At 38.0% G+C, this 23,983-nt stretch overlaps 1 protein-coding gene across 4 annotated transcripts in view; it reads right to left on the bottom strand.

Annotated features, from left to right (window-relative positions):
* RALGAPB (Ral GTPase activating protein non-catalytic subunit beta) overlaps window positions 1–23,983 on the bottom strand; it is an 84,989-nt gene that overhangs the window by 5,807 nt on the left and 55,199 nt on the right. For all 4 annotated transcript variants that reach the window (XM_037164720.2, XM_037164719.2, XM_037164723.2 and 1 more), the window contains 9 exons: window positions 21,729–21,835; window positions 20,044–20,196; window positions 17,552–17,761; window positions 12,968–13,126; window positions 9,677–9,842; window positions 6,373–6,495; window positions 4,423–4,559; window positions 2,065–2,173; window positions 1,189–1,267 (listed from right to left, as the gene is read on the bottom strand). In XM_037164720.2, the coding sequence (XP_037020615.2) occupies window positions 1,189–1,267; window positions 2,065–2,173; window positions 4,423–4,559; window positions 6,373–6,495; window positions 9,677–9,842; window positions 12,968–13,126; window positions 17,552–17,761; window positions 20,044–20,196; window positions 21,729–21,835 (1,243 nt within the window). The remainder of the gene's footprint in view (window positions 1–1,188; window positions 1,268–2,064; window positions 2,174–4,422; window positions 4,560–6,372; window positions 6,496–9,676; window positions 9,843–12,967; window positions 13,127–17,551; window positions 17,762–20,043; window positions 20,197–21,728; window positions 21,836–23,983) is intronic.

The raw sequence follows: 23,983 nt of genomic DNA, 5'->3' as shown, positions 1-23,983 counted from the left end.
GATAATGTTGTATTTGTCTACTTAAAAAGTGTTCTAATTTTTCAATTCATATTGATGTACTTATATCTCTAAATTGCTTTCAAATACTTTGACATAAAAAACAGTAGGTTTTAATAATGAGTTGCCCTCTTCTAGACATTTTAAAACAAAATGTTAAATCCATTATCTTTACTGACTTCATTTCTACAACAATAATCTAACAATGTGAGACTCAGTTTCCTTTACATGCCACACAAACCAGATCATGTAACTAGCAGGAATTTACTCAAAGCTACAACATCAAGTTTAGCCTGATGTCAAGGGCAGCTCTGTGAGATGTGCAAGATCATGTTAGCATTTGGATTTAAATTCCTATCTCTTTCCTTTAGTGAATGTATGATGATGAGGAATAACCTCTTTCAACCTATTTTATCCCAACTGTAAAATGAAAATGTTAATTGTACCCTTGGAATTATTTTAAAGTATGTGTTTACACCAAAAACAGGTAAGCAAAAAGCTTTGAAACTATAAAGTCTAGATAAATACATTGTGACTATTCTTGCCATCGTATTATTTTCTTATCTTTTTTGTGCATGGGCAGATAAAACAGAAGTCATAAAGTTTTCAAATATTTTCTCATTGAACAGCTCATGTGATGAGGATATTTTAACGGCTATGTACCCAGAATGTTCTGACCAATTTAACTGCACTATTCCTATCTACCACTGCTGCCCTATTATCACAGTCTTTGTTAATACTTGCCTCCATTTGTCTTTTTGCTGCATATAAATGTAAAATAGCAATTACGCCATTTAAAAACTCTGCTAATTCGATCACCTTGTGCATTTATCTACAAACTGTGCATTTAATATTCTCTCCCTAATTGTTTATTATTTTTTAAGATTTTATTTAATTATTTACAGAGAGAGGGGAAGGGAGGAAGAGAAACATCCATGTGTGATTGCCTCTCATGCACTCGTAACTGGGGATCTGGCCTGCAACCAAGACATGTACTCTGACTGGGAATCAAACCTATGACCCTTTGGTTCATGGGGTGATGCTCAATCCTCTGAGCCACACCAGACAGGGCCCATTATCCCTTTTGTTTCATAAGTCTTTCTTGATTAAACTGTAATCAACATATTCTCAAAAATAGGCTTCTCTATACTTAATGACACACTGAAAAACTTCAAGCAAGTAAGAGTGTACCTCAGAGAAGTGCTACTATTTGCAGTAGTCTCCACACCAGTACTGATTTCTGTCATCAGGTCTGAGAGGGGAAAGTTTTCTGGAAGAAAATAACAGCATTGTAACTAATATCTCCCTCCCATTTCCCAAATAAATAATAGAAAATCTAATTTTCTAATCTCTTTACACAAGCAGACAACAAATATTTAGACCATGCTATCCTACAATAGATAATCCTAACTATTCCTCACAAATAAAAAAATTCTCCCTCAAAACATATTTTTGCTAAGTTCATCTAAAGCAGAGTTTTTTGAGAACACGATCTGTGGTCTTTGAGGGCTTGGAAAGGGTTTTGGAGGTGCTGAAAAGCAACCGGCACACTTTCCCACAACTCCGGGCTGGATGAGATTCTAAGCTAAATGTGCATTTCTAAAGCCCTTTTGTTGCTTATATAAAGGTCATGAAAAACTTACCCACGGTGGAATTTTTAAGGACAAATTAATCTTCACACTAAAACTAGACAGTAGGGTTCCTTAGAAGAAGGTGTGAACAGTTACTCCCCTTTCCCCAAGGTCCTGGGGTGAGCAGGATCAATTGGCAACAAACCCTTAACTATCATACCAAGCATAGCTAAAGACTTTATATCATCCACTGGCCTCATAAAATTGTCTCAACTATGAACTAAGTACCATGAGTGTCTCCACTTAACAGTGAACAACCCTAAGGCTTAAGGAAACTGAGTGGTGAAGCTGAGATGCAGACTCAGTCCTGCTGAACTCCAGTCCCAGCTCTTGGCTGCCACACCATGCCTATGCTGCCGCTCCCCTTAGACATTTAGCAAGTCACTGTCACTCTATTATACTTTTATTTACAGACAAAGTCCTTATAATATAGTACCTATGTCATCATAGCGTTCCACCCAGACTACAGAAACTCTTGTCTCAGGTCCAAGAGGAGGCACGGGGCGGCCCTGAGGCAGCTTCTTCATTCTGGAACTGGGACTGAGCTATATGAGACAGAGAAAAGCAGAAGAGGAGAAAACAAAATAAAACAAAACAACTGGCTTAATAAATCTATAACCATGCAGTCATCAAGCTGCACAGGGACATAAGGACCAGGTCCTGGGAAACCAGTTCAGGAAAAAAGCATAAGAGACATTTGCAAACAAGCTCTTCTTTGGCTCCTCTCTTTCTCAAGTCTCAACCTAGAACAAGGAAATAAAAACCTAATATCCTCAAAGGAAATAAGGTATATTGTAATTGACAATTAATAATTGAACAATTAAAATTATCAATTATAATTATAATAAAAATAAAATTTGCAGGCAATTTCTTCATGAGCACTTAAAAGAATCTGTGTTTCTCTATATGGCCAGAAAGCAGTATGCTTTCCTCTTCATGGCAATATCATAATTTGCCTGCATATCCTTTTCTCTTAAATGTCCCATCAGCAAGTTATTCCTAGGTCTTAGACCAACTGCAATCGAGCCTCCACACATCCCAGATTCCTTTTTCTTGTCAGCAGAAAGAGAAAAAAATGTTGCTTAGATCTTCACGATCACGCAGTTTGCTCTGGCTTCCCTGACCACCCAATCAGCGTTAAGTCCCTCTGAAGGCGAGGAGGACCTCGCGGCTCCCCTTTAGCAAAACTCGCACTCTGAGACCCATCACTTTCAGGACATGCATCAGACTAGAGTTTATGCTAAAGCCCAAACAAAGTTATGTGTGAGAAGGGGAAATCCCACACTGAGGCTGAATTTTTTAAATAACTATGCTTGTAAGCACAAAAATATACCTGTCTTAAACAGATGTCTTAGACCAGAGACCGTGGCAATTCCCCCAAATTCTTGTTTCTGCTAAGACATTCACGGAAAACAAGTGAGCAAGAGATTTCCCCCCAAATAGTGACAGAGATCCAGCCATACTCCGAGACTATTTGCTTAGTACCAGGGATCCTAATCAGTTTTGAGTCAGGCCTACCTGGATTATCACCCTTTCGATGAACTCAAAGTAACCTTATTACACCCACAAACCCCCTTTTGCCATAAAATGTAACATAATCACAGCCTATCTCATACTTACAAGTTCCACCCACCTGCCAAGGGGTATTATGTAAGAGCAAGACTCACTGAGGGTCATTTTAGCATGCTGCCTAATACATTTTCTGCAACCCTGCTAAACCGCTTTTCTGCATCTATTGAGATAATCATCTTTCTTTTTTAAATTTGTTAATTGTCTGCAAAGTATATGATAAATTTAAAAATGTGCTTTAAGAGTTGTCATTCCTTGGATTTTCAGGAATAACGGTGCGGACATTCAGAAAACGAATGCAAGGACTAAGATCTGCCTAAAATCCTGCATTACCATCCAACACAGATTTACTCATCTCCCAACTATATTCTGTGAAACTTTTTAAATACAGCAACTCCTGATTTTCAAAATCAGTCTACTTCAGAAAGTCCTATACGACTTAACTTTTTTGCCCAAATCAATTTTAAGGGTGGAAACCTCTCCCATATATTTTAAGCATATACTTCTGTTAAAAATAATTTCCACTGTGGAAGGAGCCAAATTAAAATCCTTATAATGAAAGAATGGCTCCAATCAAGTTTATGCTTCTTTTGCCACTTTTATTTATTTTAAATCAACCTTCTCATACTTATGAACTGGTCCTACACTCTTGCTATTGCTTCCTTAATCACTTTCTAGTAAGAGTTAAGAGGACATGAGGAGAAAACACAGAAGATGTAACATCCACTGATATGGTGAAAAAATAATATAAAAGCAAAATGTTCTCTTCTTGTAGTAGCTGCTGTGTGCCTCACTCAGTGTGTTCATTCATTCATGCACTGGGCTGTTCTCCACATTGCTACCACTTGTATATAGCCAGACTTGTTTAGGCTAAATGTGGCATGATTAAAGATGTGAAATGTAGAGCTAATGCTGTAGCTTTAGTGGATATTTCTGGGACTGAATAAAAGCCTAGGCTTGCAAAAAAATGGGTGAGAGAACCAAGCATGGTACCAGAATGGCTAAATCAAGGAAAACATCAAAGGCTGTCTTAGAATCTTAGAATGAACTATTTGTTGCAAGCTGAAAAAATAAAACAGTGAAAATTTCCTTTTACTAAATGAAGACAGTCATGAATTAGTACAGTTACAATTACTCTCTGGGTTAAAGTTACAAGCTTTGCAGGCGTGATTCTATAATTATCCCCACTATAAATTTTTGGAGATCTATCAACAAAATGACTTACCCTCTGTGAGGAATTAAGATTGTCTGTGTGATTAGGGAAAAGCTCAAGTGTCAGGGATGGCTGTTTCAGAATTCCTGGCATAAGATCCATATTTAAATCACTATCTTGATCCGAGATGTTACTTTCCAATGAATCAGCTATGGTATAAAGAAAAAAAGTAATTATAATACCTACTACTTGTTTGGAGCAAAAGTGTAAACTGATTAGGCTAGCAGTCTAACCTGAGTGACTTAAGCAAAGTATTACTTCTATGACATGGGTTGACAAACTTTTTCTATAAAGAATCAAGTAATAAGTATTTTAAGGCTTTGCTGGCTGTACAGGCCTCTATTGCATAGTCTTCTTTATATTTTAATTGCAACCCTTTAAAAAGATAAAAACTGCTCTTCGTGTTCTGAATTCAGACCGTGTGCTATAGTTTGCCGGCTCCTGCCCTATAGGATAAATGAGGTTAAGATTTGAAAACATTTGACTTTTCAGAGGTAGGATATAATAAAAGCATTCCATTATTCTCTGAATAGTTCTGGTTACATATTCAATCATGGAGCATGGTGCCAAGCAACACTGAGGCATCTGAAAGCTACAGACCACCTAGTCTCTGTGATTAAGGAGTGATCTGGTTGGAGACAAACACACAGGGCATTATAAAAAACAAAAACAGACAACTCTCAAGAAACAGAAGGAGGCTGATCTGGAGCAGGGGCACAGCTGGCACAGGGGCTCTTTCATGAGAGACGAAGACTCCCCTGTGGGAACTACAGTGCAAGGGCATGGCTCTAGCTGTGGGAGAAATGGGTTGGTGCAAACAGACTGGGCCAGAGACACCAGGCAGGGACTCAGCCCACAGAGGACAGATGGGGCCTGGCTCCTGCAATTAGGTCGTAGATCACAGCCTTAACACAAAGGCAAATAGCTGCTAAGATACTGACCTAGACCATGGCAGGCTACTACTGCCAGGGACACAACTGGCCCCGCGGTATGAGACAGGGAAATCACGGGCCCAAGTACAAAGGTTAGGAGGCTGCCAAGGTAGGACACATGAAAAGTCATTAGTCTGGAGATGAGGCAGTAAATACATGATGGGTGGTAGCATCCCATCGTACAGATGGTCTCAATGAAGAAGGTCAAGTTTTCTACTTACTGCTTGGTCAGACACAAAGACATGGGTTTAATTTGCAAGAAGCAAAGGTTCCAGGAGAAATAAGAATGAGTTCTGACTGAAAAGTAACAATCACTCCTGATCCTTACGAGGAACAGGCTGGATCATTACCATCTTTTCTAGACTGCTGAAGCTTCTCCTGCTTCAATCTGCAGCCTTCGTGAGAGCCTTCCGGTTGTTCAGACTCCCTGCGGATCCCTGTAATAGCTCTCTCAGGAAGTAGGTAGGGGCTCACTCATAATTAGTGAAATGAATAAACGGGGCTTCTATGTATTGGTAATAATTACATTAAAGAAAAACTATGGGTTGAAGTGGGTCTCCTTTACAACCTGAAGATTAGTATTAGAGGGTCAGTCCGCTTGCCTTTATTTTTCTTAAGAAAGTTAAGAGGAGCTAACTTCCTCTGGAAGGAGCTAACTTTGTATAATATAAAAGCTATCATGTCTGCCCTGGCCGGGTGGCTCAGTTGGTTGGAGTGTCACCCTGTACACCAAAAGGCCGCAGGTTCAATTTCTGGTCAGGGTACATATCTAGGTTGTGGGTTTGATCCTTGGCCAGGGCACACGTGGGAGGCAACCTATCGCTGTTTCTCTCTCTCTCAAATCTACAAATATATCCTCGAATGAGGATTAAAACAATAATAATAATAATAAAATAATAAGAGCTATCATGCCTCAGAAACAGAAGAATGCCTTAGATTACCTCAGAATCTCTCCTAATGCAACAGCACTGCACAAACCAGTGAACACAAAAACTGATCCTAAAACAGCACCACAGATAAATGCTCTTACTTAAGGACTCCACAGGAGAAGGAACCACAAAAGCTATTTCCGTAAGAGCATCAGCATAATACAGCACCTTCTTCTGTCCATTGAAAATACTAGCCCCGACATCTTCGGAGGAAATCACTTCATCTAGGAATGAAAAACATTACGTTACTGCTCCAAAAAGTGGAAAAAACCAACATCATCCTGATTCATGAAATCGTAATTGATTAAAAAAGACAGAAAACTGTACTTGAACAATAATTAAATTAAAAAATCACTATGCTGTGTACCTGAAAATGATATAATATTGTATGCCAATTATATTTTGATTTAAAACAGTTTAAATTCAGAAAATAAAATAAAAAGAAACTCCAAAACAAACCAAAAAAAGTAGTACCAAACAGAAGGTGCACAAGGTCTGTCCAGAAAAAGTCCAGCCGCTGTTAATACTACGAGAATGGTTTGTGTGACATCGATGTAACTTAGCAGCCAAAGAGAGTGGACTGGAATGCACATGTGTGACAATGACAACTTCACCGTACTTAGTGGGGGTGGTAGATGCCATTGAGCAAGCATGTGTATTGTGTGGCTATTGCATTCAAAGTGACTGGACAAATACAGAAATGAATCTGCATCAAATTTTTCACTAAGCTTGACCATTCCTCCATGGAAACTATTTGGATGATTCAGAAGGCCACAGCTATGGATCACTGGTGACTGACAGCTTCATAACAACTATGCACCAGCTCATGCACCACACCTTGTGCAGAGACTTTTTATGAAACATCAAATCACCCGGGTGACTCAGCCTCTCTACAACCCAAATTAGGTACCCTTTGGGAAAATCTAGGACTTCTATCTTTCCCCAAAATACCTTTGAATAGGAAGAGATTTCAGGCTATTGATGAGATTCAGGAAAATAGCATGGAGCAGCTGATGGCGACTGGGAGAACTGTGTGAGGTCCCAAGGTGCCTACTTTGAAGGGGCCTGAGGCATCATTGTCCTATGTACAGTGTTTCCCGTATCTTCTTCAATAATATGTATTTTTCATAGTATGTGGCTGATACATTTTGGACAGACCTCGTATTTCCAATCAGAACCAATTAGTGTGTATAAAGAATAAATTATAAATGTTTATTAAATGTCTTTATACTAACTATAAATTATAAAATCTTAAATTTCATAGTTTCTGAAACTTCTCTAAATCAGGCCACTTCCAATTAGCAGGGCCTTTGGTTCACCTATATGAGACAGATTAAGGAAACAGTCTCTTTGGAAAAGGTCATAATGAAAAGAAACAAGACCCCCACGGTCCCTCTGAAGGGAGCTGGGGCATGTGTGTGTGCGCGTGTGCGTGTGTATACTCTCCCTTTCAAAGCACTTCTGTCCCTGGTCTCTCTCTGCTGCGCCTCAGCCCTGTTCCTCTTCCCCAATGGGACATACAGTGTAAAATGTGCAGGCGCTTTCAGTGATAGCATCTGCTTAAGCCTGCAAGACTGAGTTAATGAGAGTAACATTCCCAAGAATTAGTATAGTTTTCAATTAAAATGAACACAATGTCCTGCTAGCACTGGATAATAGAACAAGTAGTCATCAGGAAAGAAAGAAAAACATGCTGAAAGATGCTAAAACTCAACCACAATGAAAAATATAAAGGTTCTCACCCAACAGACTGAAAAATACCTAATGTTGGTGAGAATGTGACAAACAAGAAATTTAGAACTGCGTATACCGAACTATATCTATAAAGGATCACAGAGTAATTGCAAGTCATATGGTCTCTGCCGTGACTACTCAAGTCTGCCATTGTAGCATAGACAATATATAAATGTTTTGTAAGTTATTTATAGTTCTAATAAAACATGACAAAAACATGCATGGCCTATGGTTTGCTGACTCCTGTTTTAGACTGGAAGGCATATTGTATCTACTGCCCCAATACCCACTCCGCTCTCTCTACTCTGTGTTACCAGGTGTGAACTGTGGGAAGGACCGACTCTTCACACTAGCTCTACCTGGTCTATAGCTCTCCATCAGGGCCATTCCAGCTCTCCCGCCACAGTAACAGGCTGGGGCTGTCCAATCACTGAGTATCTCAGGGTTTGGGAGTAGAGAAGTCGTGGAACCCGGCTAATCTCTCCTCTTCAGACTCGTGTGGTATGTGAATGTGAAGCCTGGCACTGCCTTTCTGCACTAGGTGAGAAACTAGGCTGCAGACAAAGCCAACACATGGTGGGCTGAGATAAATGAAAATGGAAGAGAAAATATTATAGAACAAGAGTGCTGACCAAGTGATAACAAAAATGTACATAATCTTTGTTACGTGAGGCAATGAATGACCATTTAAATCTTAGCAAGTGTGGGTCAGGTTTTCTGTTACTGCAACCACAGGCATCCAACTGATAGAGTTATCAAATTAAAAAATGTGCCTATCCTTTATCAATCTTACTTGTGAGAATTTAGTCTATAAATATACTCAAGCACATATTAAGGAATATGTGGAAATTATAATTACAGTATATCCCCAAATAATTTAATTCAAATTTGGTTGAAATTAGAAAAAAACCTGCAGGTCACAAGTCACAACAGTATATAATGGGAAACCTTGAAAAAGTATAATCACACTGAGGAGGAACTAACTGACAATACCCACTGCAAAGAGATAACCTCAACTTTCCAGTGCCTGCAGGAACCCTCAGAACAAAGAACATCAGCCAGGTGGGGCAAAGGTCTCAAGGGTAAATTGAAACTTGCTCTGGTGGTTGCCATCCTCATTACAGCTCCTCAGGATTTGTAGAGATGAGCCTGAATCTCTCAGAGACAGTCAGCTGTTTACTACAAAGGTTTTTATATAATACCCCTAGAAGGTAATTTTTAATTATAGCCACAAAGTCTATAAAACATACCTGTTGATAAAAAACTATTTTTTATCAGACAAAAAAGAACTTATTAGAAAAATGTATTGTTTGCTATAAACTAAATTTATTACAATACTGTTATAGAAAATGGAATTTGTTTATTAACACTATAAAAGGAACTTACTACCCTTGTGATAATTAAGTCATAAATTTTATATTAACTATATTTATATGTGACATGTACTTATTTATTTATTTATAACTTCTTTCCATATACACAAAAAATGTCTAGAAAAATATACAAACTATTATAAAGTAACCTCCTATGGGGATTATGATTAGGGAAAGGAGACTTTCCCTTATATACCTCTACGCGTTAATTTTTTAAAGTAAGACTACAAACTCACAGTAAAGAGGGGTTCAAGAGTAACAAAACAAGAAGACGACGAATGGCCATTGTGAGTGTTACCTTGTTCGGTTCCTTCACCATCGTCACAGCTGTTAATAGACCAACTGGTGGAAACATGTCCAGTCCAACCAGGATGTCTGCCCACATCTACGGACCAGCCAAGGGAGAGCAAAAATTCTAGGAAATGTGGCTGAACATTTCTGGAAGACTCCACATTCTTTAAAATCTGAAATATATACCAATCATCAGCTACAGTAAAAGAAACAAAAGCATATCAAAATAAATCCTCATAAAAATTGGATCCCTTTGAGATATTTGACTAATCCTAAACTCAGAATAAACTTGGTGATATATTGCTGCAGTTAAAAATGCATGCTTTCAAGTTAGATTTGAGTTCAAATCCTTGCTGGGCCTAGGCAAATTTCCTAACCACACTATTTCAGTTTCTTCATCTCCACTGTGGGGATAATGATGACTGTGAAGATTAGGTAAGATAATGCAAGTAATGCCCTTAGCTCCCTCCCTAGCGAAACAATTACCAAACCAGACATGTTTACTAAAAGTAAATAAAAAACACTATGTAGCTGCCTTCACAGAAGTTACTGTCTGGTGAGTAGAAAACATTACCTAGGTATGTGATTATTTAATTACCAACCTTAACAAATGCTATTGGAAGTACAAACCTATTAAAATTTCAATGAAGATTAGGTATAATAATGAGTGTAAAAACATCTTTCTCTTAGTCCAAAGAAGAGAATGCAGTCATTCCAGAAAAAAAAAAAGAAGGACCAGAAGGTTCTCCCCTCTTCACTAAGTACTAAATATAATACCTGTGCTTCTTCCTGCCCCTCAAAAGCTCCTTGTTCTAAGACAGTGGCACTCACAGGGGTGAGTCTGTCCTCCAGGGGCCACTTGGCCATGTCTAGAGACATTTGTTATCTCCAATGGTGGCAGCTACTGATATCTAGTGAGTAGAAGACAAAGATGCTGTTAAATGGCTTCTACTCACTAGAAGGGAACTGTCCTGTTACAGGACAGTTAACAAAAACCATCCTGTTAACAAAAAACTATCTTGCCCAAAATAGCAAAGCGTTGCTGCTGAAAACTGTATGATAAAGGAAGAAAAGCTATTTTCAGTAGCTCCCCTCCCCCACAGACTGATGAGGCCAGTCCACATATCAGTGATGTAGTTCATATAATGCTAAGCTATGTCAAGGTCATCAGGAGGCCTGATAAAAATCAAAGTACGAGATGTTAACATCTATTACTTCTCAGTCCACTGGGTATCACTGCCAGGCCATCATCTGTCAAACACATCATCTCTTAAACACTTTTCTTTCTTTTTTTAAAAAAGATTTTATTTATTTATTTTTAGAGAGAGGGGAAGGGAAGCAGAAAGAAAAAGAGAGAAACTCCAGTGTGTGGTTGCCTCTTGAGCACCCCAACCTGGGGACCTGGCCCACAACCCAGGAATGTGCCTTGACCTGGAATTGAACCAGCAACTCTTTGGTTCGCAGGCCCGTGCTCAATCCACTGAACTACACCAGCCAGGGCTAAATAGTTTTCTTAGAAGTTTATTTACTTAGTTTACCCATATCCCTTCATATTCTTACAAGTACCAGGAAACAGATTTGACAGCCAGTTTTTCTCCAATTAAAATCTGTATTCATAAGTGAAACTTTTAAATAAACGATTTCTGAAAATTTAGTCAAGATGCAGTAAGTGAATCAAATTCAACTCGAAGGCCACTCTCTGGCAGCTGGAAATTAATCTCACCTACCCTACGGCTAGAGAAGGCAGGTCTCAGGCATTCTGAGAGGCTTCAGAGAATCTTCGATGTTTCCTAGTCACCCTCAGTTGCTAGACAGCTAAGCAAACTAAAACAGTTTAAGAGTCATCTTAAGGGTTTGCATCTTCTTTTACAAGTATGAGGAAAAAGTGGCCCTATTATTCCCATAGATCATGCATTAGACTTCGTTAGAACAGAACCCCAGCCCCTACAATTAATCCAAATCGCCAGAGGTTCTCCCAAAAAACCTGAGTCTACCAGTCTCATTCTGGCTACCCGCAGTCTACACTCTCCCAAGACCCAAGCATGTTGAACCCTCAATGCACTTTGTGAAGACAGAATTCTCTCTTACCTCCAGAGCCTTCACATATGTTACTTGTCAGTAACCTACGTCTACTTTTTACCCATTGTCAATGCATACTTCAAACACCAGCTTGAACAAGTCTTTTCTTCTAAAACATCTTAAAGGCAGTCTACGTTTTCCTGTTATGGCACCTATAACATCCTCCTATTAGCACACTATGCTATGATAGTTTAATCATCTGTCTTTCCCTCTAAACAGTAGTTCTGGGAGAACAGAAATCCTGTAGAGCTTGTTCATGCCTATAACCCTGGCACTTAACTGATAGCAGTTAAGTGCTTAACACTTAATACTTATAGAATCAATTACATGAAATGAAGAACTTTCTGATAAATCAATCTCATTTATTAGTAGGTCACCAAGAATTTGAAACAGTGATTCTAGTATAAACATTCTGTTAACTTGTATAAATTTCTTAAGGTGTGATCAATTTGGTTAGCTAATGGGCTTACAACGATTACACTAAAATTCCAAGGTCATGCAGTCCCAGTGCCTTGCACTCTGCATACTGTATTTTAGACAGTATAAAGGGCCTTTGGCCCTTTCCTGGGCGCACAGCTGGTAACTACCTGCCTATTCCATGTTTCTACTATTCATTTCCAACAGATACTTTAAGTCTCCTGCCTGCCATTTGCTCTATTTTCCATTCACACCTATCTTATCATTTTCTTCACGCTTTTCCTAGTCACTTCATACACATATACAACTGTGTTTTACCCCGTCTTGTTTTTGTCCCCTATTTTAACGTATTATTTTCCCCACTGCAAACGATGCATGCCTCCAATGAAATTATCTGCTTGTGAAATTACCTGGAAGGCGAGCTCCTCACGAGAAAGGGTTGTTAATCACATCTATGCTCTGGCATACTGAGTCACAGGGAAGAATGTTCAGTAAATATCTGTTGTTTTACTCTTCTTAAGCAATCAGGCCTAGCTTTAGCTTTTTGTGGCTAGTTTGTCCTATGAATCTGAATTCCTTGAGAAGAAGAAATATATGCTATAGCTCTACTATAAATCAGTTCATTGAGAGTCAAGGCTTGAGACTCCAAGCATCATGGTTTTCATTAACTCAGTTTCTGAACTGGTTCACAAGGCTTTACGCATCAAGTATAACTCATCTCCTACCATGGATAAGCACAAGCCATGTATAATTGTTTATATTTATAAGCATAAAAATTACCCCCCAAATTCAGAAATCTTACCTCCTGGTTTGTTTTCTGACCTGGTTTCATATAGAAAATAAAAACTGTGTCAAAAGGACGACATGGCAAGAGATCCAGATAACCAATGTCATCAAAAAATCCAGGTATTGTGGAGTCAAGTGCAACAAGGTGAGGAGGTAGGCGGCTATTTGCAGGTTCCTACCACCAAAGGAGGAAAAGAAATATTACTTCCTCTTTTCACTACTCTAATTATAAAAACAATACTTGTACATGGTTTAATAAATATTAATTATAAACTTAAAAACTAACAGGAATAAGCACAACCATAATCTTAAGAAATGATTTAACATTTCTTGTGTATCTCCTTCTAGTTCTTTTATTTCCATTTTTTTAAAAAAAAGACAATTGAGATCATGCTATATATTTAATTTTGGATACTATTTTCTCTGTAACATATCATGCTTTCTAGAAACATTTTTAATACACTTTTTCTTATTCATTGCTAGTAGAAACACAAAATGGTATAGCAGCTTTGGAAGACAGTTTGGCAATTTCTTGCAAAGCTAAACACAGTCTTACATAGCAATTGTGCACCTTGGTATTTATTTATCCAAATGATAAACTATGTCTAACAAAAACTTAAACACAAATGTTTATAACGGCTTTATTTACAATTGCCAAAACTTAGAAGCAACCAAGATGTCTTTCTGTTAAGTCAGCAATTTTCAACTGGTGTGCCTCAAGAATTCCTAAAACATGCAACATCTGACTACAGTCAGAGGCACTGACCTCTTTTCCCTTAGATTGTCAAATTAAAAAATGACAATAGCCAATACAACAATAGCCATCCAGGGTAAATGAATCAAAATTACACTTATTTTTTTTGTGAAATTCACATAAAATATATTTCTGGTGTGCTGCAGAATTTTAGTCATTTGTTTATGTGTGTCATGCGATGAAAATGGTTGAAACTCGCTGCTCCAATGGATGGATAAATTGTAATGCATCTATATAATGAAATATGTATGGATGAGTGAAAAAAGCAATCTGAAAATGCTTCAAACTGTATGATTCTAGCTACATGACATTCTGGAAAAAGCAAAATTGCAGTGACTGTAAAAATCAGTGGTTGCCATGGGTTGGGGGAGGAAAAAAGAAATAAACAGGCAAAATACAGTGGATTTTTAGGGCAGTAAAACTATTCTGTATAATACTGTAATGATGGACAAGTTACTATACACTCGACAAAACCCACAGAATGTACAATACAGAGTGAACTCTAACGTAAACTATGAACTTCAGTTAATAATGCAGGAATATTCACCAACTGAAACAAATGTACCCCACCAATACAAAATGTTAACAAAAAACTGCAGAGGTGGGTGTGTTGTAAATGGGAGTTCTCTGCACTTTTTGTTCAACTGTTCAGTAAAACTGAAAGTGTTTTTTTAAAAATAAAGTGTATTAATTTTTAAATGCATTTTTGCCCCCCCCCCCCAATTTCTTATCTTCTTTGAGGTCTTGTTCTTGCCCAATAATGGTAGCAATGGTATTTTGCCACCCATGGTATTTTTCAGGAAAGCATCCTCCAGAGATGGCAAGTATTACTCTTTTCTACATTAACAAGAATTATGAGCCTGGTCTTCTTCTAGTCTATTACCTAACACTTCAAGCCTAGGGCCTTTCCTGCAAGTTACAGTATGCTACAACCAAAGACTAAATTCACATTTCTGCAGCCAGGCAGAAGCGAATCCACACTGAGTGAAATAAGTAAAGACTACACACAGGCTCATGTCAATGCAGGTCAGACTCTGCCACTAAGTGAATCTGCTACAGATATATAAAAAAAATTTCTGGTTCTCAGTTTTTACTTTGCAATCATGAATAAGGAACTGTGGAGCAGCAGCATATTATAACACACCCTGCATGGCAAAGTCTCCAAATGCTTTTTAAGTAGGCTATTACGGGTTTAACCTGCGGTTTAACCGGAGGAACAGTGAAGCCGCAATAAGTGAACGGCGATACAGCGAGGGGCGACTGTGCTTCACTGGTGAGTACTCATACAGAATTTAATATGTTGTTAAATTATGTAGGTTTAAGAGTGTAAAAAGTGTTTAAGAGCATATGAAGTGTTTATAAGAGTGTAGGAAAAGTTTATAAGGAGCATGGGAAGGGTTTATAAAGCCTTAAAATATATATAAATAATAAAATAAATATAACGCCACTACTTTGCAGATTTTCACCTATCGCAGGGGTCTCTGGAACATAGCTCCCGTGATAGGTGAGGGGTCACTGTAGTTTGTTCTCCTGGATGATCTTTCAATCCAGAAACATAACATGTACACATTTTATTTCTCTTGACTTTTTCAATTTTCTCCTCTAGGTCCTGTACAGTTTGTTAGAGTAACTTTTGCCAGTATCAACAGCTGTAAATGAGTTACTTTTGCACTGTATTCTTAACTGGATATTATAGAGTTATAGTTATTAATTACTTTTTAGTGTGATCTTAACTCTCATTTAGTTAAACATTTATTGATTCTCATATGGTTGTCTAATTAAAAGTCTTATCTATGAGCTATCTTCTTTCAATAGTTTTTACCTCTTTTTAGTTTAATATTTCGTTGACTTTCCTGGTTTTGATATTATAAGTATAGTGTAAGATGTCACTATTGGGGGAACTTTTCTGTACTTTTTTTTTTATAACTTTCTATTAATCCACAATTATTTCAAAATTAAAAAATTTCATTGACTAAAAAATTCTCAGTGATGAACAGTGGTCGAGGTCAATATCCTTTGCCTGATTTTGTCCAAGGCTACTTCCAGTTTCTCACAGGCTACCACGTAAAGAGATCTACGTTACTGACTTACTATTTCATGACTGATCGACTAATACAAACAAATTAATTTTTAATAGATTTACTAATATTTTCCAACAACTAACACTCCTTGAATTCCTATAAAAACACTTGCTTGGTTGTGGAAGGTAATCTGCTTAAAGTGCTAGTGAATTCAGTTTTACTAGCATTCTCCTTAGTACTTGTGCATACATTTGTACAATATATTCCTAAGAAAGATTGGTGTACAGCTTTTCTGCACGCATGTGCCGTCAGGTTTAAGTGATTAGAAATATGCTGAGGTTCATAAAATAAAAGTTAACTTTCTGATTTCTTCCTATGTTCTGACATAGATGACAAAGCATGAAAATTCTTTTCTTTTTTTTAAAATTATTATTATTATTTTTTAGATTTTATTTCTTTTTCTTTAAAGGGGAAGGGAAGGAGAGAGGGAGAGAAACATCCATGTATGGTTGCATATTGTGGATCCCCTGCCAGGAACCAGCCTGCAGGGAACCGGCCTGCAACCCAGGCATGTGCCCTGACTGGGAATCGAACCGCGATCATCTGGTTCCCAGGCCCGCGCTCAATCCACTGAGCTACACCAGCCAGGTTATTTTCTTGAAAGCTTAAAAATTTAAACTATAATAGGTAACACAAATGGATAATTACAATCTCAGGGACAATGTTATTAGGACTCTTCTTGTCTCCTTTCAGTCCACAGGACGTAATAATTTTCTCCTAGTATACTTTTACTATTATTTGACTGTTTAATTTTCTTCATGAGGAATATAACTAATCATTTGTAGGTTGTATCTTTTTGTTCCCTGCCTTCCACTATTTGCCACTGTATTTCTTGCCATTTCCTCTTCTCTTCTGCACTTTAAAAGTTTCTATGTTCATACTCCCCATCAACAACTCACTTCTCCACAACATAAAATATTTTCCATCTACATGCTGAAACCCCAAATCAGACACAAAGTTCCCCCTGGTTTCCTAAAAAGTTAAATGGCCTTTAACCAAGTAGTTGCTAGGGAGTAAGGGAAGGGGACAAGTTGTGCAATAAGCAACTTCTTGCTTGGCAACATTCAGTTGTGCTTTTCAAAATAAAGAGGCCTTGGAACAAAACCCAAATGCACTATAGGCAAGCTAGTTGACAGTTTGAGTCTCTGTTTCCACATCTGTAAAACAGGATAGCATCACTTCCCTTGAAAAATTGGTTTAAGGATACCAGAATTAAGAATAATGACATTTACCTCAGGATGGCTTACTTTGTGCTAACTACATGAAGCACCTTAACCACAATGAGATGGATACTTCTGTCCACCCACTTTGTAGATGAGGAACTTAGAAAAGTCAGGTAACTTGCCCAAGATCACACAACTAGCAAGTAGTGCCGCCAGGGCATAAACCTAGATGGTCTAATCTTAGAAAATGCAAAACATAAGAAATAACTCCAAAAACTCATTCTGTTTTTAAAAATGCTATGAGAGCGCAGAGTCAATTGTAGGCCATCCTTTTAGCAATAAATTTCGGTAGGAAAAGATTTTTAAGATTCCTTTTCTAATTATCTGTAGATCTCACATGTGTCATATGGACTCCGGAAGTGCTCACGGGACAGACGGTCCCAGACTCACACAGTGCATGTAACCTATGGCACCACAGAATTTCATTTACTTGCCTGTTTCTTTTTTAAAAATTCCTTCTATTCTCATAAAAATGTTTTTGCTGTCATCAGCTCAATGTTAATTTATGAATATACTTATTCATACAAGTTTAGGAAAATTACCTTCAATGCTTCTAAGGACAAAAATCCAAAGTGTGAAAGGAAAAGGCGTGCTGTTTGGAATTCCTGGGCAGGAGGCGGGGGCTTACAATCTGTGACTGGATCAGGAAAACTTCTCTTCTGCAATGCTTCCTCACTTTGTTGTTCAAGGTGTATCTCATAAGCAATCTGCTGGGCCATGCCATTCCTTAATTTTTCATGTCTCTCTTCTAACTGAAATAAACCAAATTTTTAATTCTTTGGAACTATTATAAAAGGAATAAAATCATTCTTAATTTTAAAAGTGAAAATAAAGCTGCAAGCAACAAAATAAATGAAGATAATTTTCAGGGATCAACAGAGTTTCAACACACACATGTTTCAAGGTTAAAAAAGTACCAAAGAAACTTGCCTATAGCCTCAAGAATTGCTCCTTCATCTCCACCCTGTAAATGAAACCATTCTGTCTCTGCTTCCTTTCAAGAAAGGTGGCAGAGCAATTGTTCCCATCCCTCTTCCAGACCACTGTCCTACAGTGACCCCCTCGTGTTTTAAAGTCCGTATCCATATGGATTACTCCACTATACTCTGAGCCTCCCCCTGACCTCTCCACTTTCCTTCTGATCAATGCTAATTTAAAATTCCACCGTCTTTGGTAAGTAGTGATCCTTTTAACAATTTGGCTTATACAAGGAGGGGCAAAAGTAGGTTTATGGTTGTTCATATGGAAAATAATACAGTAACAATAAATAATAATAATAATAATAATACAAGAAAAAACTCTGTGTTTCATATACTCACAACTGGAAACCTACTTTTGCCCCACCCTGTATTTCTACAGCCTGTTCAACCCTTATAACTTTTGGCTATCTATAAGGATACTTTTGTATTTCAGGTGTGCTGTACTTTCAAAAGCTACAATTCTGAAATTCCCTATCCAATCATAATCCCTTTCCTGCAGTTCTCACACTCCACTTTCCATCACTGCACGGTATCCAGGTTGGATACCCATCCCCACAGTTTTCAAGGCCATTACTATGTTTTTGGCTTCATCTACTTCCCAAACAAGCCTAATCCCTCAAAATGTAACATCTTAATGCCTTTTCCTAAGCATATAAATGGCCGTGTTATTCCTTATTTTTCCATATTCCCACCCATCAATCTCCATACCACTCAAACATTTCACTTATGCCTCCAGATCCCAAGGATTTTTGAAGAAAGTCAGCAGAGTAAGTAACTTCATTACAAACGATGCTACTTAACCTTGGTGGGGCTGCCTGGCAACGTTCAGAGCCGTCTGTGATTCCCTAGTTCATTGCTAAGAACAAAGATTAAAATTTACACAAGCTCTTTCGATTTCCTTCCTTTCTACCTCTAAATGTCTCTGAACCTTTACCTATTCTCTCTCCTTCCTGTCTTACTAGGAGTATCCCTTTTCTAGACACAATCACACAGACTCTTGACCCTACTGCCTCCAGACCTTACTCTATTAATAATTTCCCTGGCCCATCCTATAGCATTAGCAAATACAGACCTCCATTGGTTTCTTCTTTCAACCTCTAAGCAAGTTCATATTCCTCCCATCCTTTAATTAAAAGAAGAAAAGAATAGAAAAGAAAAAAAAAGAAATGAAAAAGAAAGAAAAAAAAACTAGCCTTGCCTTCTCTTAGCAAGGCTATTCCTTATGCTTCATCCTTCCCTTTACTACTAACAGTATAATTTATATTCACTGCTTCTAATTAACCATTCACTCCCCAGCTCCTTGTATGCGGGCCTGGCCTTTAATACTCCTTTGAACCTATTCTCAAAGGGTAGCTATAATTTCATGTCAAAATCCAGGGGCTTCTTCTTCGTGTTCCTTCTCCCTAACCTCCCTAGCTTGAAAAGTAGACAACCTCCATTTCGGCCCTTGTATTCTCTCGTGCCGACATACCCCACCCCCAACTTAAATTTCTTCTCCCTTGACCTAAGATACCAATTACTTAATCTAATTATCTAAATCTAAAACCAAATAAATTTTTCCTGTGTTCCCAAATCTGTCCACATCCTAACATCCAGATTTCTATAAATGGTACCAATATCTTTTCTGTAAGTCAAGCTCAACATCTGGAGTTGTCTGGTTCTTTTCTTTCCCTCATCAATCCAAGACAGCTTGGATCTACCTGTGTAATACATTCCAGTATTTTTAACTTTCACTATCAGTGAGGTAGTCTTTCCTTTCTCTTGCCTAGGCTGTCGCAACAGTCCCTGAACTATGATCATGTCACCACACTACTGAAACCTACCATGGGCCAGCCCAGGCAACCCCGCGACCTCTAAGAGAACTTCCAGCTCCCTTCAATCAGCCACAATCTGTACAGGTCATACTATATAACCTCCTGGATAACAGAGATTCAAGTCATCTTATGAATCACCTCCAATTAACACTAAAAACAAAACAGTGTCTTAATCATGAAAGTTGTTTAAGAATGTTTACAGTTATTCCCTTAACAACAGCAGACAATACTTTGTCTTACTTCTTCAGTGACGATTTCATGCAAATCTGGAATGCTCAGATCTGCTTTCACAAAAGGAATCTTATCCACCTCTTCAGGGAATGGTCGATGTTTCACAGTGTATTTAAGTCCAACATCATTTTTAGGAACTGGACGAGGTTCAGGCACAAAAAGCTGTTAAAAAAAAAGTAACACTATGTTTACTACATTTGGTGCCATCTGTAATGACACGTATTTCCCTGATCTCTTAGATGCCTATGTTTCTCTAGGACTACGTAACACAGAAACTCAGTGAGAATCTGTAACTACTACCATTAACAGTAAAGGTAAACAGCCTGTGTACCAGTGTACTCTATTACATATTGTATGATTGTGCACCAAACTACTATAGATTTTGTGACATGGACTGTGGACCTCCACTGCCCCAGGCCTGGATCTCCCATATTCTGCGGAAAGCCAATGGGTAAGGCATTTCAAAGCTTAAGGCTCAAACTTTCTTCTTCCCTGAGGGCTCTCAAATCATTCCATAGAATAAAGTACAAGTTCAGGTCCACTGGGCATCTCTACACAGGGAGCTCAACTGGAAACTTAGTATGGTTTAACTGAAAGTATAAGCAACTAACCTAGGTCCTCATACTCTAATTGTGTGAGTGTCTCTCTTAAATGCTGGTGAAATTATTTCTACAGATTGTATTTATTTATTTATTTTTTTAGAGAGAAGGGAAAGGAGAGAGAAAAAGAGGAAGAGAGACATCAATGTGTGAAACAAACACTGCCTGACTGCCTCTTGTGTGGCCCCTTCTGGGGCCTGGCCCGCAACCTGGGCATGTGCACTTGCCTGGGAATCAAACCACTGACCTTTTGATTCATAGGCTGGTGCTCAATCCACTGAGCCACACCAGCTAGGGTGTAAATGCTGGTAAAATTTTATTAAGTCACATTCTAAAGAATTTTTGGTAACATAAGTAAAAACTTACAATGTGATAAGTGAAAATAGCAGTATAAAAATGACTCAAAAGTCTACTTAAGTGTTATGTACAGAGAGGAAAAGAACTGGAAGGAAACCCACTAAAATACTAACAGTGGCTATCTATTCTAGAGAGTGAAAGTAAGGTAATTTAAAATTTCTTCTTTATTATCTGAATTTCCCAACTTATCCCATAAGCAAATTTTATTTATAAAATCACAAATATTATAAAGAAAACAAACTGTGCCACCCCAAAGTAACATTTCATTAAATTGTGTAGCATATTAAGATAATTATAGAGCATACTAACAATTATATAGAAATAAATCATTTGAAACAAGTCCTGTTGCCAGAGAGATCAAAAGCCTAACCAAATTCTTTTCCTATATGGCATGAATCTGAGTTTTATTATATTTATTTAACACTGTCTTAAAAATTGGTTCAATTGTTCATAAGTAGCTCTTAATCGTAAGTAAATGTCAGAACTACCAGGAAAGCTTTTTGAAAATACGCCTGGCTTGAAGATGTGCTGAAAGAGTAATTGGTGAATCTAGAATTCTAGGGTCCTAAGATGATTCTCACATGAAGACCCTAAGACCCTGGCTAGGGTCAAAAATATTTTTCTTTCTGTGACTTTTGCTGGAACTTTTTAAACCTTTAAATAATAGCACGCATGTGTGCGCACACAAGTATCCACACACTCACTCCTAGTCACTTCCCTGTAACTTCTGATGGATACCTTCTGATTTGCTTTTGCTCCTCTGGGTAAAAGGCAAAGCTGTTGTGCCCAAGCAAGTCTTCCAGACATTCCCCGGACCAGCACAGTGACAGAGGGGAAAAAATCATCTAGAATAAAATGGTGTAAAAGTTTTTATTTCAGACACCCATTTAAAATACACTGGTTATCAACTGCAGAGCTTCTACTAAAGCCCTAGAACAGTGTTTCCCAAACTTCCATCCTTGTGTACCACTCCTGTGGTTTCTGTCACACCCATGATGTTACATTGTATGAACCACTTTCTTTTTTAAACTTAAATTTATTTTTAAAGGAAATTATCTATCTCTACTTTAAATGAAAAACTGTAATTTTGATGTGCTAAATATATATTTTTAACACATTTAAAGATACATAAAATGTTTACCAACAACACACTGACTAACATCATTTTACATATCTCCAATGGTACACATACACGTTCCTGGGAAACACTGTCCTGGCCAATATCCTTAACTTCCAATGTCTGAATGACCCAAAGGCAAGAAGACAGACGGAGTGCCTACAGTGCTATTATATTCGCCCATGCCTTCGCGTACCACCACTCCATCCCGGCAGAAGTTCAGGAGAGGGAAAGGGGGTAAAGAACTCAGGATGGACTTGAGCGACCCAGATCCTCCTTCTTACGTTCTTTCTTAGTCTCCAGTGTGGGAGGCAAAGTTGTTCAAATTTCTCTCTCATTTCCTATTAACTACTGCAACAAACTATTAAAATGTCCTTTGTAACTCTTGTAAATCCTAATCGTTTTATATTTCTGGTAGACTTTTGATGAAATGTAACTGCTTGAAATGAGAGTAAGAGAGTCCTAAAAGATATGGAAAAGACCAGGAAGCCCAGACGGGATACTGGGATTTTGCAGACTCCTTAGCAGGTGGCTTGGGAGAAGGAGGCAAGAGGAATGATAATAATAGGCACAAGAGAGAGAAATGAGTCAAGCAAGTTCAAGGTCTGGGATAGAAAAGTAACAGGTGACTGCAGGTAAGACTTGGGACCAGCACTTCTGGAGCTGAGCAATGATTAAAGGCCCACTGTATTCCCCACTAAAGTCACTGTACCCTGCCACAACTCAAAACCTGTGATGATATTCATTTATCCCTGAACTTCAGGAAAACGTCTCACTTTCATTTTTATGGATTTATGAGATTCTATTTATATATTCTCAACAGAATTTGCATGGGACTCTAAGACCCTATTCACCTTTGCAAAGGTAAGAGAGCAAGTCTTTCATGATTGAGAAAACCCTATTACTATGGGGCAATAATAACAGAAAGGGACAGGATAAGGTTCAGAAAATTTGGATTCTAGGCCCAGTCATACCATATACTTAACCCTGGATGAGTCACATACCTGCTTGAAGTCTCAGTTCCTTCACCTGTGAATGGGGGAACTGTACACTAAGTGATTCCCTGGGTCCCTATATGCCCAGATTCCATAACCCTCATTTTCCTGCACCTTTCTCAATAAGAGTCTCTCTGAGAACACGCTTCCTTTATAAACTGGCTGATTCCAATTACCTTCAGGAAAAAATGTATTTTGAGTAGTCTTAGTGATAGTAGTAGTCATGTACTTTGAGATAATTTTTATTTGGGAGAGAAAGAAGAGGAAAACAGTGAATGCTTGTCAATTGCCCTGCTGAAAATCACTGAAGTGTTTTCAGAAGGGCAGTGGTATGGTCAGATCTGTATTTGAGGATGAACACAATGGCAGCAGCAAGTGGGTGGAGATATGGGCAACAAATTTTGGGATTGGAGGGAGTATTAGACCAGGTAGGAAACCACGGCAACAATCTAGATAAGAAATAACAAGGCCCTGCATTTGAATGTACTGGGAGAGGTACAAAGGAAAGGAAAGAAGTGAGTCACTGGGGAGGTGGAAACTGAAATCAGTTTTACAAGAGAATGACAGAAAAAAACAGGCAAGGTAAAGATGACTCCTCAAATTTCCACCTGTTTGGGTGACACCAGTAACAGACATAGAACACTGAAAAGTGAGGGGGAGGGTCCAAAGTTCAAGAATAAAAGAAGAGTAATAATGGTTTCTAGACACATTAAACAATAGAAAATAGCTCACTGAAACAAACATTTTATAAAACTATAGGGCTCTTTTCTGATATTTCAGACATGCATTAAGAACCTCTGAGAAATTCTACACAATATGTATATTCTATTTTCTGACCTTCTATTTTTCATTTGCTATTATCCCACAACAAGGCATCTTTT

This window comes from Artibeus jamaicensis, unplaced genomic scaffold (assembly GCF_021234435.1).
Source record: "Artibeus jamaicensis isolate MK-2021 breed Jamaican fruit bat unplaced genomic scaffold, CSHL_Jam_final contig_685, whole genome shotgun sequence".
NCBI lineage: Eukaryota > Metazoa > Chordata > Mammalia > Chiroptera > Phyllostomidae > Artibeus > Artibeus jamaicensis.
Note: the sequence above shows the minus strand (reverse complement) of the source record. Positions and strands in the feature narration are given on the sequence as shown.